General features: G+C 46.9%; 1 protein-coding gene across 3 annotated transcripts in view; it reads right to left on the bottom strand.

Annotated features, from left to right (window-relative positions):
* The window catches only part of plxna4 (plexin A4), a 123,542-nt gene that overhangs the window by 21,185 nt on the left and 88,193 nt on the right, over nt 1-14,164 (bottom strand). For all 3 annotated transcript variants that reach the window (XM_061761598.1, XM_061761600.1, XM_061761601.1), the window contains 7 exons: nt 9,296-9,419; nt 7,047-7,200; nt 6,355-6,454; nt 6,155-6,269; nt 1,917-2,117; nt 1,374-1,470; nt 405-595 (listed from right to left, as the gene is read on the bottom strand). In XM_061761598.1, coding sequence (XP_061617582.1) covers nt 405-595; nt 1,374-1,470; nt 1,917-2,117; nt 6,155-6,269; nt 6,355-6,454; nt 7,047-7,200; nt 9,296-9,419 — 982 coding nt within the window. The remainder of the gene's footprint in view (nt 1-404; nt 596-1,373; nt 1,471-1,916; nt 2,118-6,154; nt 6,270-6,354; nt 6,455-7,046; nt 7,201-9,295; nt 9,420-14,164) is intronic.

The following is a 14,164-nucleotide window of genomic DNA, read 5'->3' as shown; positions in this document are numbered from 1 at the left end:
GTAAAATGCAGATGAAAAACAAGTGTAAAAAACATCATGACAATAACGATGACAATGCTATTTCTTTTTCTAAATGTAAGCAATTCCTTGGGACTTGTTTTTCACATCTGTAAACCTTTCAAGGGCTCCACCGGAGACTAGTGGTTAGCAGTTCTAAGGTTTGGGGTTCGCTCCGGCCTTCCTGTATGTTCATTGAAGACTAAGTTGTCCGCAGGTGTGAATATGAATGTGAAAGGTTTGTCTATATGTGCCGTGCATTGGGCTAGCAACCAGTCCAGGCTGGACCCAACTTAAAGTTTTCAGAGTTCCGCTAGTATCTAATAGTTCGGACCACGGTCCAGACCTCCTGAAATGGGCTAAACCAAATAGCTGGAAGCCTAGAAAGAGTCATGTCTTAGTCTAACCTGCGTGATGCGCGGGTGCATGCACTTGCTGTTGATGCCGTTGTGCTCCAGCCACTGGTTCTCAGGGTGCGGGCAGTGCTGCTTGAGCGTGCAGCGGTTCTCCCCTTTGCACCACACGCAGCCAAACAGAGGGTCCGCCTTCAGGCACAGGCCGCAGCTCCCGCGCTGGGCGTCGCACTTGTACAGATGGACTGCATGCCAAGCACAGAATGAAGGTAAGACAAGATGAAGAAGAAGAAGAGGGTAATTAAAGCGGGAGAAAAGAACTGCAAACAGATTTGATCCGAAGTCTGAATCAGTGACAAATGAGTGCAAATAGGCAGAGAACAACAAACAGGAGAGGTTCTTTGGCGCATTATGCAATTATCTGCGCTGCCTCACACCTCCGCATGTTTAACATACTATCACCATGGCAACGGGCCAGACGTTTTCCTCCTAATTGCGATTAGACGGAGGTGTGATCTGTCCAACTCGTGACACCCTGGGAGATGATGCTTCTTCTTCTACTGCTGCTGCCTGGGAGCTACTACTCCAAACTTAAAAGTCGAATTCACTGCATTTAGCAGTAGCAGAACAGGCTGCTAATTGTGAGCAAATAATAACGTCTTCATCTTTGCACGCGATGAAGCAGCGTGTGACTCATTAGCCAAGGTTATTTTCCAACGACCTGTAAACAATTGTATTTTCGTCGGCGTTCTTAGCAGCTGCTATGTACAGTTTCTCCTCTATGGTAAGATTGAACATTTTGGATGCATTAGTTTATTCAGAGCGATGGAGGTGAGAAAAAGACGTGTCGAAGTTAACCACTCCATGAGGAAACATCAGGCGCGGCTTGCTGCACCTCAGCACACCGCCCGCCTGTTGCCATGGAGACTAACTCTGAGGGCAGGAGTGGCCCTACTGTGCGTGTGTGTTTATAAAAGACTATGCTGTCTTTTATGTGCAGACCAAGCGTGTTCCATCGCTCACCTTTGTTGTGGGCGGGGTTATCGATGCTAAAGTCGCCATTCCAGATGACGGTCAGTTCCACCGGAAGGCTGCTCATCTCCATCCCGTCGTAGAAGTACTGTCGCCATTGCAACCAGGGGGGAGGAGGGAAGAACAGGGAGTCGTGAGGGAGAACGTGGCCATCATTATCTCCAGAGTGCAAAAAAAAAAAAAAAAAGCAAGCGGTGACACACGCTCTGCATGCAACAGGTGGCTACTGTACACACACTGAAGTAGTCACACACACAGACACACACCTTTCAAAGACTATTCTCGTGTCAGAATCATCCTTTTCGGGGAGATTACTGTTTTCCTCCTTCAGCGCTCAATCAAAGTACAATATTTGGATTGTGTGATGATTATGCACACTAATCCAACAGACACACAAGTAGTCAGAGTGATGAGGACAGCCATAAGGAGGAGATGCTTTTGTATAAACACAAGAGCGGCAAAGAGCCTTTTCCATGCTAATCTGCTGCCGACACTCAGAGTCTTGCTGCACTGTAAGAGGGGACGGCTCCTCACCGACGTGTTCTGGCACTGCACCGAGGAGCTGTTGAAGCGCAGGGCGGGGACGCGGTGCTCGTTGCCCTGGATGGTCAGCAGGCACTCGTAGCCCCGCTGGCCCGACTGAGGCTGGGGCAGTTTCTTGGCCCGCAGCGTAATGGGCTTCACCACGTTCACTGGCACCAGGATGCGCTCGGCTGGCAGCAGCTGGGGACACTCCTAGGAGAGATAAAGACGAAAGGTGGTGAGGATGCTGGACGGTTCTGTGGCTATTAGTCCAAATTGGACCCCACAAAGCTCAGAAGTGGTAGAAACCAACAACCGTGGTACAAAAAACAAGAGATTAATGAGGAAGTGCGAGACATGCCATGGGAGGTAGAAACAAACAAAAATGTGGTGCACCCATCAAGAATTGGAATTCAGGAGACCTTGGATCCAATAAAACAAAAGCAAAAAATAAGGAACCCCTTCAGTCTACGGTGGCTGCGGCGACCCCTAGCCACTCTCTGGTTTCTACCATTTCTCAACTTGGTCAAAAACAACCAGAGGACTACGGCGAAGGTAAAAATCTCAAGAAGAAGGATCCGCAGGAATATATTGCATTGAAAAATGGAAGAAACAAGAAAGGACATACCGTAAGAAAAAACAAAACACCCACAAATGACGAAACCCATAAATAGAGAAGCGGTAAGGATGACGGATGGAGAGAAGGCAGGACGTAAAGGAGCGTAAAGAAGGCAACTAAGATGTTTGCCAAATTTTTACGGCAGTTGAACTGAAGAACAGAATGAGAGCGAGGGGAAAAAATCCGTTAAGTGACAGGAAGAGCTTGGGCATGTCAAAACGGGCGAAGAAGAGAAGAAGAAGAAGCAGATAAGGCGAGCCAACGTGGTGCACGTTCAACCGCACGATAACGCTCGTGTGGAGTTTATTAAGAGCCACTTGATTGAGTTTGCCTGAGTAACTGACTGGATGGCTCCTCAGCAAGGGGGGTGACAGTATTCACAAAGTCATTATAGATAAATGACACACACACACGCAAAGAGCGAGAGGTGGTGTGTTTGCGCTTCATTTTCCTACATTTGCAGAATGAATATAAGTGGTAGGGTGCCGCGCACACACATTTAATACGCTTGAACAATGGCCGCCGTTAATGCGATCCGCCTGACGGAGGCGAGTGTGACTTAAATCTAGAAGACACAGATCTCCGCCGATAGCGCCGTATGCTGATGACGAGGTGTCCGAAGGCAACACTTTGTCACAAAGAAGCTAAATTGCAGGCAGATAGACAGAGAACCTCCTTGAGGAAAAACAACAAGGCAGCAGTGCTCGCATCATCTGCTGCCATGGAAACGCGGAGGAGCACTTCAAAATGCACCATTAGTTCAACCATGAGGAATATTTATACTGCTATTCCGAAATAAGTGTCGCAAAAATATAAAAATGTAACACATATTGATCTGATAAGACTTAAGTAGGATTTTGGAGAGAAAGTAATGCAGTCGAGAAAGGAATTTTTTTTTTTTTTCCTAATTCACTATACTTAAAAAATATATGTATTTACTTAAAAAATACTAACCATAATCAAAAATCTTTTGCATTTTGTTTTCAATTACAAAACACTTATTTCAGTTGGATTTTGTCCTGAAACTACTTTAGTAGCAAAAGCTAAAAAAAACAAAAACAAAATAAACAGTATTTTTTAATAGACAAATTGTGTGCGTGTGTGTGTGTGTCTGTGTGTGCACGTGTGTGTGCACTACTGATGCTCGTGGTGATGCCGGTCGCCACCTGAGATTTATGTCGACGTTACGTTGATGTAATGTCAGTTGTGTTTATCGCCAGCCTCACACCCCCTCCTGGACGCCTGGGATGTGATAAATAATATGGGCGGCGCAGATACGCCCCACAATACACAGCGCAAACACTCACACACACACACATTGCCATAAATAAAAACACCATCAGCTTCCGAAGCTGCTGGGAGATGAGAGCAGAGAATTGCGATAAAGCGAAATAGACAAACTTTCTGTGCTCTGGGAGTGTTGAGGCAAAACGTGCATGCACTATGTAAACACGTGCATCCCAGTCAGGCCAATAAACCAAAATGGACGCTCCCGAAGCACACAAGTTTTAAGTGTTGACTTCTACGAATTGTGTATGCCGCTGGTTCGTGCTACATAGTGTACAAAGATCACATAACCTCGTTGGTACAACCAATTCCTCACAAACATTGATTTGTTATGGCTCTCCCAATATTAAAATATATTAAGCAACACGTAGGTGACTTTAGAAAGATGTTCACGTACTTTTTAAGGCTATTGGAGAGCACATTATGAGCCCAGATGACAGGAAGTCTCAAGTCAGCGCCATCCTTGCGAGTCGGCTCCGCGCCCTGACCCCGCATTGCCGCCGACTCCCTCGCTCAGTTCCTTTTCTGTTGGGGAACCTGATTAAGCGCGCTAATTGGAGGCTAGTGGGAGGTGTGAAGGGCGGTGACGGCGACCGAACAGGAAGCGGCGTGGGAGCCGTGAAGGCCTCTTTCTCGGCGTAGTTTCAAGTCCCGTAATTATAGCCGCCGCGAGGTGTGAAGATGAGCGACATCTCCAGCTTTCGCACATTTCCTCGCAGGGATCTCGCTCTCTCCTGAGGTCCAATCATCACCTCGACATTTCCAATATCTCCTCGTTATGCGCACCTCGCTTTTCTACTGGAATTCTGCTGCTCATAGAATTCGCTCGTTCCATACTTTAGGCTCTTTTGCTTATGTCTGCAAACTCTTCTCCGAAGGACTTGCTCACCTTCAGCTTCCCGTTGCTGATATGGCCAACCAGCAGCTATTAAAGTTGACATTTAGCTGGCTTAATAAAATCATCCTGATCAATATAGTTGTGGTAAATAAACTCCTCGGAATTGATCAGTGTGACTCCGAAGCACTTAATGCTCCTTTTGCGCTGAGCGGTAGCAGCTATTGTTCTGCTGAAGACGCTATGATAAACTAGAACAAAGTGGTTAATAAGGAACTTGGATGGCCCTAAAGAAGAGCTCAACACGCAGGTAAACATTGCTAATTGGGTAAACAGCTGCATCTTATTCCCACTGTAACGACGTGACTGGGAATATTTTTGTTGTTAGGCTAATCCTGGGGGCTAAATCCTTGAGACGTGCGAAGGACAAAGTTTGGCAAGTGTCTGAGCCGCGTGCCCTGTGCCACCGCCGGCATGAATAAAACAGCGCCAGCTCCATGCTCGCCGCGGGTTTTAATGCCGCGCCGCCGCGCATACTAACGACAGGCTCAACCAGTGGGCAGAGAGGCGGGATGACTATCATTAGCATAGCGTGGAGGGATTATTTCCAAAGCTGCTCGGAATCTCTTCATTGTATCGGAGGCGGAAAGATCAACGCCGACTTGTTGCCGTTTGGGAACGGCGTACGCGCGTCCAGAAATCCGGAGGCGAGGGCACGACCTTGGATTGGAGAGGTTAATAAAAGGCAAATTAAAAGTCTTTAAGGCTGCAAAACACCTGCTTTCCCCCAACACGGCTCATCAAAACAGACTGTGCCATTAATGTGCAAATGCATAATCCCTCTCGCTTTATTTTTGGCTTTTCTTGAAAGTCAGCAACACAATGGGAAGAGGATTGGCACATTATTATCCTGGGTCAATATTGACCGCCAGCGTCTGAGTTAATTGGAAAAGTAAACCGCTAACGACTGGGCTCTGACGAAGCAGAAGGTTCAAAAGGATAATGGAAGGCGTCAGGAAGGAGGGAAAATAATATCTTGCGTGCAGGTTGAATGGCTCCGGGGAAATATTGGTGGTATAACACAATTGCGAGCAGACTGCTCATCAAAGCAGACGATCTGGCCCGCCGAGTCCCTACGCTCGTCCAGCGCCACAGATCTCCAGCATCGCTCACCTCGGGCGAGGATTAGCCGGCCACCGACTCCCAGCAAGACTGCCCCGCCTCATGGTCCCAAACCTAAACCAAAGTGAGTCATCTCCTGCTTTTGGGGTAGTAGGAACATGCACCCAATCCAGTGCTGTTCTGGCTGGCGGAGGTGGCCGCCATCACGATGGACAATTCACAGCCGTTAAGATGTCTCAGGGAAGAGGGACAGCCACCCGGAACTAGCTTTTATTAGCTCCCGCCGACCAAGCCAAACTGCTGAAAGGTGTTTCAGTCTCCAGAACGACCTCACACACTAGCCAGCTGCTTAAACTGGCTGCAAGTTTGGACCCAAGGCAAACTCACCTCTGGCTTCTTGACTCGGCCCTCCTGGAAGGAGCACGTGCGAGGGTCGTGCGTGCAGTCGTGTCTGTATTTGCACCAGTGGCACTGGTATGGGCTGCTCACGCATGACAAGCACCTACACAAAGAGCAAAAAAAAAAAAAAAACAGTATGCTCACTTAGCCAACAAAGTTCGAACTATGCAACACAGTGTAAGACTTACGACTTGTGCACGCTGCAGTTGTAGAAAACAAAACTGGTGTTTGCGAAAGCCAAGCCGGTCTCCTTGGACTTGAGATAGAGCTGCACGATCTGGTGGTCGCCTGGAGGAAACACAGCACGCGTTACGGTGTGGAATTTTATCACTTGTTCACACGCCAACAGAAGAGCCGCAAGTGTTGCGCTTGTTGCAACGGTATCTTCATGAGGGGGGGGGGGGGGGGTTGAGAGAACCTTGCAGGAGACGATAAGGTGGGAACACGTCTCCCTCGGGATGGAAAACGGTCTTTGAGGGAGTCTCAGACAAGCTAAAGTGGGAATGCAATGAAACGCTGTACCTCATCTGTGTCCTTTTGTCTGGCTCTAATGAAGGGCTTCATGTTTAATTCATTATGCACACACACACACACGCTGGCACACAGGTCACCTCGCTACCGTCAACGCGGCCCACTCATTCTCCAAGCCTGGCTAACAAAGACAGAATCATTCATCAATCAAGGTAAAACACCCCTGACAGTGGATCCGTCCTAATTAGGTCACCTAAAAGTTACCTTGAAGGCTGCTAACGCTAACGTCGCCCTCCTCCCAGACCCCCCTCTCTCTTTGCGTCAACCAAGAACTAGCTAATTAGTCCCAGGGGGGAAAAAAACAACGGAAATAGAAGTTCCGCGGAGATCGGTTTGGACGCGTCCTTACTTTTGTCAACGACGACGCGCGGCATCTCCTTCTCGGCCGGGGAGAAGCACACGATGCGATTGCCCTCCACCAGGCCGTTCATCTCTGCCAGGTCCTCGAAGGTGCAGTTCACCCCCCCGGAAAGCTCCGGCACGTTGTGGGCTTCCAGGACCAACTTCGGGAGAAACAAAAGATGGATAAACGTCAACATGTTGTTGTCACCATCAAGAAACATCAAAGAAAGTCTTGACCAGTAAAAACAAGTGATATCCACATAACCAGACAATTACATCATACTTTTGACACCATTAAAGCAGCAAGTCCAAGGTCAGTTCTACAACACAAACAATTAAAAATCGAGGTTGTCCCAAACTTTTACACATAATCGTGTTTCGCTCATTGTGCTTCAGTCTGTCCTGAGAGTTGCTTATGAATTTGTTCTTCTACCTTGGAGAATAATTTCTTTCTGACCGGTCCTGGTCATACTTCAGCCTCTTTTTCTTACTGGACCTTGACTTCTTTTCAGCAGACACACAAAAAAAACATGATAAAAGCCTATTTTTACTTGACCTCTGGACCTTGATTTAAAGTGCTGGACACTGACCTCATCCCTGGCCCTGCCTGGGTTCCCTGCCAGCCTGAACTCAGCGGTTTGGTCTATATCAATCAGGCAATTCTTGTACACCACTATGTTCTTCAAGTAAAAATTAGATTTAGAGAAATGTTTTGTACAAGTGTGATAGCTGTTCCGGTGTTAGCTTGTAGACTGCATTTTGTGCCTCTTACAAGGAAGAAGTCCTTGGTCCCAACACTCTGGATGTTCCTGAGAATTAAAAGGGATGCAGATTTACCCTCTCCACTTGAAAATGCAGCATCAGCTCAGCACCTAGTGAACTTTGTGCGGTTGAAGACAATGGGGGGAAAAAAGCCGTCCTTGAATATAGAACGCTGGAAGCAGGTGTACAGGGGTCAAGACTGGAATATACATATTGATGGGAGAAGCGCGTCTGCGGTCAAGGCTTTGATTTGCGACGAGGCCCGTCCACACGTGGCCAACGCTGCCTCAGCGACGGCGGAAGGGCCGAGCTCAGCTGTTTTTAGATTGCGCTTTAATGAAGTCGGACTGTGGGGGTCTAGGCCTTCGTCGCCAACAAGTTCGATTGCTTCTTTTCAAACAGCAATAATAACAATTCCCATTGTGTTATCTTCCTAATATAAAGTCAAAGAAAGGTGAAGGAGGACGCCTTGTGGCCTGCAGTCATCCACTTGGGAAACATACGGCGTCACCTTAGGGTAAAACTCCACACTGGGAAAAGGTTAAGCACTCATGTGGAGGCTCCGAATGAGAACACACACACACAGACACACACACGCAGTCTATGAATACCATTAGAGTGGTGCAGAGGTGGAAAAGCAACAATGGTGCTCATGACCCTCAGAGCAACACAGATGGGAAATGATCATTCAGGCCTGACCTCAGTAAATCAAATAGTATTGTACGACGGTGCACATTGGCTATTCATGCGCAAGCCATAATTTAGGCTCAGAGGGGAAATGGAAATGTGAGCATCACTGCTGTGTTTGAATTATGAAGTGGTTGCAATAAAAAGGCCACACTGACTGGTTAAAGGGAGAATGAGCGCGTACATGTGTAAGGAATATCTATACAGTGGTGTCTTGAGATTCGGGATATATCCTCTGCAAAGAACGGCGGATATTAATGTGACTTGATGAGGAGCTGAGACAATCTCCATGTACCGTAGATCGGTATGTCTGAATTATACTGCGCCCAGGTGGCCAAGGCGCACACACCAAAAGGAGCAGCCCGCTGTCTAGTGAATTGAAGTAAAAACACAAATGTTTGGGGCACTTTCATTCATTTCAATGGGTAAATATGATCTGAGTGTTTTTAGTACAAGCATGCACATGGAACAAATTCAACTTGTATCTCAAGGCACTATTGTATCAAAATACTTGTGGAGGGCCGGCAATACACTATCCAGGGCAAATGTGCTGCGTTTCCTGCCAAGCATCCAATACAATGCCAAGCAAATACTATGGGATGTTAATGAGTGTTTCATTGGATAGGACAGCACATTTGCACAGCCGGGATTTGAGTTGTGTTGCTGTTGGCAGGCTGCGCCATCCATGTAAAGAGTGGCCACTAATCAGAAACGAGCGTGCCATAATCACGTTGTCCGAGTGTCAATCCCTCTCTCGTGAGTGCTTTTTTCGTAATGAAGACGGACGGGATCACGACGTCGACTCACCGTCACGCTGAACTGCGAGACGGAGATGTTGCTGGGATGCACGCTGAGGCGCACGCACTGCTTGATGTCGGACGCAAAGCGGCGAGGCTCCGACGAGCGCTCGCATTTCTCCTTTCTGGTGCACCTGCAGAGTTTAAAATAAAAATACAAGAGAAGTAGTGTTATTCATGAGACACATACACACACACACACACATGCATGCACCACATGCATGCAATGTTGAGAAAATTCCTTGTATTTCCTCTGCGGGGGGATACTCATTACAGCGCCCTGTGAATCGACCGCCAGAAGACATAGGTGTGTGTTTAAAAACAATGGCGACTCTATACGTGTAAGTGGAGCGGGCCCTTTGTGAAAGTCTTAATGACTGGTATTCATGGGCAATGCCAAGAGCAGGTGGAGGCAGTGGTTTATATTCCTTTTGAGAGCAGACCGGGTGGTCTAATCCCATACTGTGCAGCATGCAGGAAAAAAACCTTTTAAAGATTTTTTTTCGTTTGGGTTGTCCACTTTCAAGACGTGTACATGCGCAAAGAAAGACTTAAATGTCAGTAAATATAACAGGTTGGGGTCAACACTGGTGGCACTGAAACCCTGATACTGATTGCATTGTGCATGTCATGACAAAACCTTAGTTCAAGTGCAAAAAGATCAAAACCAATATGGGCACATCTCGGGGGTGTTGTTCATTCAAGCTATAGTGCTGTCACATTGTCGGCCAGGGTAAACGAATGCTGCACCTTTAAATGATTAGCAACAATGCACATCCAAATAGTGGTTTGGATTCAGTACAATAGTGAACGTCACTTGGGGGGGGGGCCTTTAAAAAGATGACGCAATTAAGAGAGATCAAACGAGAGAAGGCCACAGATGGCTCTGTTGCTGACCGCCTCCGCTGATGATGATGATGTGTGGGTGGTATATTTGATCGCAAAGCCGACCTTGGATGAGCTAATTGACTCTCACGTTGCAGATGAGGTCAACACGGGCCAGAGAGGTCTCCAATCAAGACGGACAGGGAATTAAAATTGTGATGCGATTCGCTCGGAGAGCTTGTTGACATGCAGTATCAGTGATACGTCTCTTAAAATGTGTTTCCTTCATAATATACAATAAAGAATGTTTTTATATTATTTACGTGTCATCCCAAAAAAAATCCACTGTGCAGTCCCAGCTGGAAGCCAATTAGCATATAACTGCATTATCACACACGCAGTGTATGGGAAAAGCTATACATACTGCACGAATAGCCAGAGGCTGCGTGCGCTACTGTGTCACACTCGAAATGACACACTTTCCTACGTGGAAACACACACACACACACACACACAAGGAGTGGTGCTATCATTACGAGTGCTGGTCCACATAGCACAAAAACGCATGAAGGGGCCTGTGGGAGAGTCATTACCTGGCCCACTGGCCATGACCCCACTGTGGCCACACACACATACACACATTGTGTGTAAGCCAATGCATCCCTCCCATCAGTGAGTGGAAAATGACACTTGAGCTCAATTTGAATAATGAATCACTCTTCGCATTTGAAGAAAAAGTGTAACAAAGCGCCCCCGCGCAGCGGCTTAACGTTGCGTCTTCGACATAAACTCTGCCATCGTTGTATGCGTGCTCGTAATGGTGCTATGATGAGGTTTGTGAGCCAAAACACACGCAAACACACACGATGAGTCCGTGGAGGGAGCGATCTAATGGAGACTTTGGTGTGTGTGTGGCGCACTTATTAGGCCATTTGTCTGGCATACGTGATGCCACCCCGTCCCTGAAGATGTCCTCTCTATATTACACAGCTCTATCTGCTTGGAAAAGGCACTTCAAGGGAAACAATAAAAAAATACGATACGTAAAAATACTAATACAACTTGATAACTTATTTCAAAAAATCTTCAAATGTAATATGTGTTTTAAAACATGCCAAGTTACAAAGTAGCACCATAATTGGACATAATGAGGATATTTAAACATGATGCACAGAAATAAATGGCCAACTGCACAAGCTAATGAGAACAATACAATACTGTATATTTTTGTCCTAATGGGATGTGAATGATGCTCTTTAATGTGTTTTGTGTGTGCAGTACAAGAGTACACACATGTATTGATCTGGTGTAGACTCACTGATTACGTCTATGAAAAACAATACGACCACTATACACACTGTATGCAAACACGGTGTGACCTCTGATATCGATTTTTGCTGCGTAGTTTCGAATACAATACCAACACAAGTGATTAAATAGCTACATGTCCGCGATTAAGCATTTAAAGTGGACAAATATTAACATTGTCAATACAACTCTGTCAATTTTCATCTGAGCTACGACTTTTATTTACTCCGACACTTTGACGACTTCTCCACTCCGTCTCGTCCATCAGTCTCGATGGATGAAACACAACCGCCGCTTCACATCACTTCGTTTAACTGTCATCCCCACCGAATCCACCGCAGCACCCCCCCCCACCCAAGTTTTTGGGGAATTGCTTTCTCATACAGGTGTCTGCTTCACTGTGTGTGTGTGTGTGTGTTTGAGTACTTCCAAGCAGACACTGAGCGATGGACCTGACTGTGTGTGTGTGTGTGTGTGTGTGTGACAGTGACAGCAGAGACGCAACTTGGAGGTGCACAGCGCTTCGTTCCATCCTGATGCCCCTGTCACTTCGTGCCCTTGTTCCTTTCTCTCAACTCACCACTGCACTCGGCAAGAGGTGGAGGGTGAAGTGGGGTCGGGGGTGAGACACCAGGTGCCCCCCCCCACACCCTGGGGACAGTCATCCTCGCCTGGACACACACATCACACTGGCCAGACAGACAGAACTTACAGTCATATATTCTTTATCCTCTGCAAAGAATGCCTAATCTTAGTGCCGTACTGATGAGCTGGAGGAGTTGGGCTGACAAACAACCATTCACACTCACATTTACACCTAAGGACAATTTGGAGCCTTCAATGACCTAATCCTGCATGTTTTTGGAATGTGAGAGGAAAATGGGGGAAGGTCAAAGCCTGGATTCGAACCTCCAACCTCAGAACTGTGAGGTGGATCTGCTAACTATTCGTCCACTGTGCTGCCTGAGCTACAACAAGCCAAACTAAATGTTTGTTTTCACTTGTAAGTGTGTTGTGTGCGTTTCGCTCATGGTTGAAAAACTCCCCTTTAGTGTTTGATTCGAGCCTGGCCAAACACAATTAGTCCGTGGTGGTTTTAATTAGCCTAAGTCGGTAATGAGCACTGGTAGCGGAGGTAAGAGGTGAGCGTGACCACGCAGACATGTGGCGCCACGGAATTAAACCGAAACAGCGCAGAGAGTAAACATCCCACGGTTCGGCCAATTAGTTGGTTTTTTTTGTTTTGTGTTTTTTCCGGCGGAAAAGGTTACTCATCTGACAGCAGACGAGATGTCCCGGGAATACGTTTTCAATTTGGGAGACAAGAAGCTCGGCGGCATGACTTGCAAGTTTGATGCCGCCATTTTGCGTGTTTAGGGGTTTGTTGCAGCGAGTGTGCGCATTTGATATGCGGCCCTTTGATTTTGCCTTCTCGTTTGGTCGACCAATGCGGTTTGCCATTGATTGCACGGGCAAGAAGCTCTTCAACAAACGAGAGGAACACCTTAAGTGTAGCAGGATCGATGCTTATGAACGTTTATCCAGGGGAAAGATCAAGCAGCTATACATCAGATTCGCTCTTAAAATGTGGGAAGTAGCACTGAGGGCAGATAAGGAGAATGTGTGGAAATGTATAGACGAGCGCTGTGGGAATATTTTTGCTATCCAGGCCAAAGGCAGAACTCAAGATAGCAATTACTAAGCGCAAGTTATCACAGCATTAACATCAATTTGGATGACGGCAGACGCGACTTGACATCCGTGCTAAATACAACGACAATGCAACTCGGGCAAATGCGGCGGCCAATCTGTTTGCCCGTCACGCTTGACTGCGGACTTGACGGCCTTGTTAGCTGCCGCCGTGACTGACAGCTGACAGACGGAAGTAGAACGGACGTTGACGAAGCATATGGGCAGAGGAGTTTGAGCGTGGATGGACGTCAAGGGGTCGAAGAGTATTGTGCTAAAATTAGCACAATAGATAGCATTGGTGGGTATTTGAGTATAATGTGGCAGCAATGACTCACAAGCCACAGTGAGAGGTTCATGAAATAAATTCACAAATACCGATCTAGCCAGATGTACAGTATAGCTAATGAACACACTCATAACAATATGGAACAATATGGAACTAGTCAGGCCAACAATATGCAACAAATGCAAGTAAAGAGCAACGATAAGCTTGATTTTCTACAACCTGTAGTAAAAAATAGGGCACCGCAAGGAATTCTGAGAAACAGCAGCAATCACCATGATGCTCTGTGCTGCCTACAACGCTGATACGATCACTGTGGGACACATTGCCGAAAGGTTTAGCAGCAAATCGTCTGTAATTTGTATGTCTGCATGGCTTGACTTTCGTGTCACTCAAGCGCGAGGACACCCGCCTGGACACATAAATAACTGCACCCCTCTTAAGTATCATATATTGACGTTGAATTGCATATAAAGTATGAAACATGGCATTCTTCTAGGCCTGTAGCTATGTTTTGGATTAAACCTTTTAAATGATATCCACACATTGAAGAGTGCTGTCGTCCTTTCGAGCCACTTTGCGAGGCAGATTTCCCTCGATTGTCTTGAGTGCGACATCTGGGACAGCAGGTAGAGGAAGAAGCATGAGTCATGGGGCGTTTTGAAAGCGGAATTGGGAGATGCCAAACAGGTGAAGCTTGAGTTTGAATGGGACCAGAAGGATGCTCATCCATAGGAAGGAAAGTGAAGGCGGGGGGGGGGGGGGGGGGGG

Source organism: Phyllopteryx taeniolatus, chromosome 22 (genome assembly GCF_024500385.1).
Source record: "Phyllopteryx taeniolatus isolate TA_2022b chromosome 22, UOR_Ptae_1.2, whole genome shotgun sequence".
NCBI classification, from domain to species: domain Eukaryota; kingdom Metazoa; phylum Chordata; class Actinopteri; order Syngnathiformes; family Syngnathidae; genus Phyllopteryx; species Phyllopteryx taeniolatus.
The sequence above is the reverse complement of the archived record's forward strand: the minus strand, read 5'-3'. Positions and strand labels throughout refer to the sequence as shown.